The sequence below is a fragment of the Cucurbita moschata genome, unplaced genomic scaffold (assembly GCF_002738365.1).
Source record: "Cucurbita moschata cultivar Rifu unplaced genomic scaffold, Cmos_1.0 Cmo_Scf00087, whole genome shotgun sequence".
NCBI classification, from domain to species: Eukaryota; Viridiplantae; Streptophyta; class Magnoliopsida; order Cucurbitales; family Cucurbitaceae; genus Cucurbita; species Cucurbita moschata.
Genome location: NW_019268603.1, coordinates 266,518 through 271,765, shown reverse-complemented (window position 1 = coordinate 271,765; position 5,248 = coordinate 266,518). Strand labels below are relative to the sequence as shown.

General features: G+C 36.4%; 1 protein-coding gene across 3 annotated transcripts; it reads right to left on the bottom strand.

The window, feature by feature from the left end:
• Positions 1–290: 290 nt before the first annotated feature.
• Positions 291–4,169, bottom strand: LOC111439234 (cysteine proteinase inhibitor A-like). 3 transcript variants are annotated; one of them, XM_023077015.1, is made up of 3 exons: positions 3,816–4,169; positions 3,355–3,579; positions 291–511 (listed from the first exon to the last, which is right to left on the bottom strand). In XM_023077015.1, the coding sequence occupies exons 1-2, from the start codon at positions 4,002–4,004 to the stop codon at positions 3,400–3,402; spliced, it is 369 nt and encodes a 122-aa protein (XP_022932783.1). In that variant the 5' UTR covers positions 4,005–4,169; the 3' UTR covers positions 291–511; positions 3,355–3,399. The 3 variants fall into 3 exon arrangements, with proteins under 3 accessions (XP_022932783.1, XP_022932782.1, XP_022932784.1); XM_023077014.1 differs by having other exon boundaries at positions 3,360–3,579; XM_023077016.1 differs by having other exon boundaries at positions 3,389–3,579.
• Positions 4,170–5,248: the final 1,079 nt, after the last annotated feature.

Genomic DNA, 5,248 nt, shown 5'->3' with positions numbered 1-5,248 from the left:
GATTTTTATCTCCTTTTCCAGCCCAATGAAATCCCAAATGATAATGGCCAGTAAGTCTTGGATGAAAAAATTAGGAGATAAAAGTCAATTAAAATTTTATTGGAGAATTAAAATTTTAAGACTTAATTAAAAAAAAAATTAATTATCTTATTTTATCACTCTAAAATCTATTTTACTCCCATTAAATTTCCAGACCCATTTCAATAACTTTATGAATATATTACCCATAATAAAAAAGTTATTGACTCCTTAGACACGAAATTGAAAAGACAAGAATTTAGTACTAACATAACACGCTTGTGAGCATCACTTTGAAGGGATCTCTACATGAAAGTATATGCATCTCTTATTTATTGTTTCTACAAACTTAGATTACCAGTTCCATATATAATTATATTACACAATTATTATAAACATATCATATAATAATGTTTCAGATCTATTCTGTTGTTTACCTTCAGCAGCAACCCACATGGGCTATAGGGTATGTTTATGTATACTCTTCACTTACCTGCCATCCAAGAACAACAATCAACATTCGCGGAAATCGATCTTACGACACAATACGACTCTCGACTCCATTTTAACAATGCACGAAACATAACACATAAATTTTGGTTACATTATTACGACTATAGTTCTTATTTTGATGCATATCGTCCTTATTTGAAGATCTAGATGAATATATCAATTTATTGTAAGATAAATTTCTAGCTATACAGTAACACAAAAACTAATTTAAGAATGAAAGTGTAACAGTCCAAGCCCACACTAGCCGATATTGTCCTATGTGAACTTTCTCTTCCAGGCTTCCCCTCAAAGCTAGAGAGAGGTTTCCACACCCTTATAAAGGGTGTTTCGTTGTCCTCCCAAACCGAGGTGGGATATCACAATCCACCCCCCTCCGAGGCCCAACGTCCTCGTTGGCACTCGTTCCTTTCTCCAATCGATGCGAGACCCCCACGAAATTCACCCCCCCTTCGGGGCCCAACATCTTTTCTGGCACATCCCCAGTGTCTAGCTCTACTGCCATTTGTAATGGCCCAAGCCCACTGCTAGCAGATATTGTCCTCTTTAGCTCGTTACGTATTACCGTCAGTTTCACGATTTTATAACGCATCTGCTAGGGAGAGGCCCTTATAAAGAGTGTTTCGATGTGGGATCAAGTTAACATGATATACTGATAAATCGAATGCTTGCATATATATATATATATATATATATAAATCTGAGACGACCCAGCATAAGATTCTACGTCATACTATGTCTATTTTTGCCCCTCTAAAATATTCCATGTCGTTTGTCAAAGTGGCAGTTCCCATGAGGAGGTATCCTTGCAACTACTAGCTCAAGAAACTCTTTAAGATGAGCTATAGCTTTATCCAATCCATGTTGAGAAAAAAAAATCCACAAAACACAATCCTATAGTATTTAATCTGCTCCTTATAGATAATACACAACCAGACGAAGAAGAACATAATAAACTTCTAGATGGTATATACGGTGTTAACGACCAGAATCAATCGATCCTCCCCAGAAGTTAACACGAGCTCCATTCTCAAAAGAAAAATCGATGTGACCTCAAAACCAGAAGATATGCAAACTAACAATAATCTTATACCAAAGAGTCTTAGATTCCAGGGAAAACTAGCAGACAACTACTGGCCAAATGGAAGAGTGTTTTTACTAATCAAATTCATTAAGATGATCCAAAGAGAACTTTTTTAAAATCTCTCATGCTTCCTGATGACCATGGAAGACCAAAATAACATAACAAAAATGGAGAGACCACACAACCCACCAAATTCTTGTTTCCCTTTGACTTAATTAAACTCAAACACTAATGTGAGATCCACATCGGTTGGAGAGAAGAACGAAGCATTCTTTATAAGGGTGTAGATCTCTCCCTTGCAGACGCGTTTTAAAAACCTTGAGGGGAAGTCCGAAAGGGAAAGCCCAAAGAGGACAATATCTGCTAGCGGTGGACTTGGACCGTTACAATGGTATCAGAGCCAAACACCGGACAAAGTGCCAGCAAGGAGACTGAGCCCCAAAGGGGGGCGAACATGAGGCGGTGTGCCAACAAGGACACTGGGCCCCGAAGAGGGTAGATTGGAGGTCTCACATTGATTGGAGAAGAGAACGAGTGCTAGCGAGGACGCTGGACCCCGAAGAGGGGTGGATTGTGAGATCCTACAACGGTTGGGGAGGAGAACTAAGCATTCTTTATAAGGGTGTGAAAACCTTTCCCTAACAGACACGTTTTAAAAACCTTGAGGGAAATCCCTGAAAGAAAAGCCCAAAGTGGACAATATCTGCTAGCGGTGAGCTTGGGCAGTTACAACCAAATCACTTAAATCTACCAATACTAACACTTGATTTGGCTTCAAATACATTCAACACTAAGGATACAAAGATTTCTTATTCAATTTAGTTTGGGACTGACTTGGACTCACCATTAATTGCTCCGTACCATTTTGGTATCGTTAACATAGTTAGTTATTTTGATAACAGTGTGTGAGAGCCATTTTCTCTGTTGTGAGCAGTGGTGCTCAGCAAGAGTGAATCAATCTCTCATTGCAATCATCCTACCAAGCACAGCAGCAATTATAACAAACAAGAATAAGAAAAAGAGGATTAACTAGTCTCACACCCTTTATCTTTCTTCAACTTTTCAGAAAAGTTTTCAAAAGCCAAAACTCAAATTATTGACATTTACACATGTACACATACCAAATTATAAGCTAAGAAGCACGAATACAAATACAAAGTACAAAACACGACACAGCCATAGTGACACAACATGTTTTAAAAAATTTAGGACACGTACACAACAAGAACACATTTATTAAAATATATATCATTTCAATGGCATAAGAAAATTCAGAACGAACAAGTTTATGCATTTATAACTAAATCAATGTGTGATGTATTTTTCTATAATCATTTTATTATACTGATATACTTAGCAAGTGATCAGTACGTGTCTAACAAATGTTTGACCTATATTGATTTTGTATAACATGTATTTATTGTATTAACAAGTGTCCATCACAAGTGTGAGATCCCATATCAGTTGGGCAGAAAAACGAAACACCCTTTATAAGGGTGTGGAGACCTTTCCCTAGCAAACGCGTTTTAAAAACCTTGAGGAGAAACTCGAAAGGGAAAGCCCAAAGAGGACAATATCTGCTAGCGGTAGGCTTGGGCCGTTACAAAAAGTCCAAAAAAGGTGTCTAATGTGTCAGACATAGACAGGCTATCTTAGGTTCCTACCATAAATGGACTAATAGTCTAGTATTGTCATGCAGATATACAAAATATACAATTAACATAGAACAGAATGATTCCTACCATACCAGTTTGAACACGAGGAGCAGAACGGCACCTGAAGATCCATCATGGGCATGGTTTGAATTCCTGCAACTGTTTGAAGTTCATCCATGGCTTCACCCACACTTTGGCTTCATAAACCTTTTTTATACCACCATCAATGGCTTCCAATGTAAGATGATACAACTTACCGGCAACTACCTGTTCTTTAGCTTTCAACACCCGCTCAAATTCCAGAAGACCATTCTGCACCAAAGAGACATAAAAGCCAGTCAAGAATTCGATTTAAACTACCGCATCTAGTGGTGATTAACAAATCAAAACGACGCATGAACAACCAAAACATGGGTACCAAATAGCCACTAATTAACGAATTAAATAAGCAAGTGACTAGATTCTGAGCAAAAATAAGAAAGAAAATTAGGCAGTGAAACGAATCCAGAAATTAATGAATAAAGAGCTGAAAAACCAAAGAAAAAAACCTCTTTCTTGTTGTGTTCTTGGACTGCGAAACGAGCGAGAGCGTCAATTTCAAGGCTGTTCTGAGCGCCGATGTAATCGCGAACACCGCCCAGTTTCATCTTGATAAATGGGTCTTCAACGCAATACCCCGAATCAAACAGAGGAAGAAGAAGCAGCAGCAACACCGCAGCTATGTGATTCACTTTCATGGTCGTTTCTGGGATTGGAACACAGGACTTTGTAGGAGAGAAGTTGATAATTGGAGGAAGAAATTGAGTGAATTTTTTAGTGTGGATCGTTGGTTGAAATGATGGAGTGACTTCGATGCTAAGAAACTTAACGGCTAAGGAAATGTATGTATTCTATACCTCAAATCGAATAATTGCTTGTGGTAGGGTTTGACAAAAGTGGGTACACAAAATTTCCCCTTTCATTTATTAGAAATAAAATTAAAAATTAAAAAACAAATAATAAATATTTAAGTAAAAGATATTAATTTAAAACTTATTTTATTATAGTATATATGTTTTTAAATGACTAAATTTTGTTGATAATTCTCTCAAATTATGTCTTAAAATTTATCTTAGTTTTCTCCGAGAACACCCTCTCTAGATTCTCCTCCATTATTATCATCATCACAAACTCTCTCTACAAATTCCTTGATCGTTTTCAAGAATACCCTCCAAAAACTTCTCCATTTCTATCATTAAGAACTCCTTCTGATATGAACCACGATCAAGGAATTTCCATATTTCAAGGTCCAATTACAAGGACGAGAGCCAAGAAGCTACACCAAATCTTATACAATTATATTCCAGTTATGGTGAGCTCATCAAAAGAAATTCTAGAAGACGCTGGAGACCTCCCTTATATGTTGTGCAATGTTGATCTTCAAGAAAGAGATGAATTAAATGCACTTTAATGAACTCCATTGAATTTATGAAACTAGTCGAAGGATGAGTCAATAAACACATTTTATTAATTGCATTATTTAATTAAAGTTTAACTATTTGTTTGTCATCTTTAAGCTAGTTTTAAATATAGGAGTTAAGGTTATATTGTAACCCACCTAGGTTACTATATTCCACCATTAACTAGCCATGAGGTTATGGTATTTTTCATTTACTAGCCCATTTAATTTGGGAGTTATGTATCACATAGGTTAACGTTGTAAAGGCTAAAAGCTTCTTTTCATTGATTAGACATCAGATTTTGGAATTAACAATAGAATTTCTATTTTAGCTTTGTTGAGAGCTAAACTTTCTTTGCAAATTCTTGTGTTTAGAACTTGCATGTAGAGTCATTCAAGTGGTATTAATCAAACCTCTTGTGGAGTGATTCAAATCACGAGTTTAAAAACGAGTTTTCTTTACTCTTGATCTTGATCATCAAGGTAATCCGTTCCATACTTTCCCTTGGGTTGATTTCCATATCATTTTGGTATCAGAGCTTT

Bases quoted from the DNA above. Each gene is read 5' to 3' on its own strand.
- LOC111439234 (XM_023077015.1), bottom strand. From the start codon at position 4,004: ATGAAAGTGAATCACATAGCTGCGGTGTTGCTGCTGCTTCTTCTTCCT. The intron at 3,580-3,815 runs GTTTTTTTCTTT...TCTTTGGTGCAG, and splicing joins AAGAACACAACAAGAAAGAG to AATGGTCTTCTGGAATTTGA.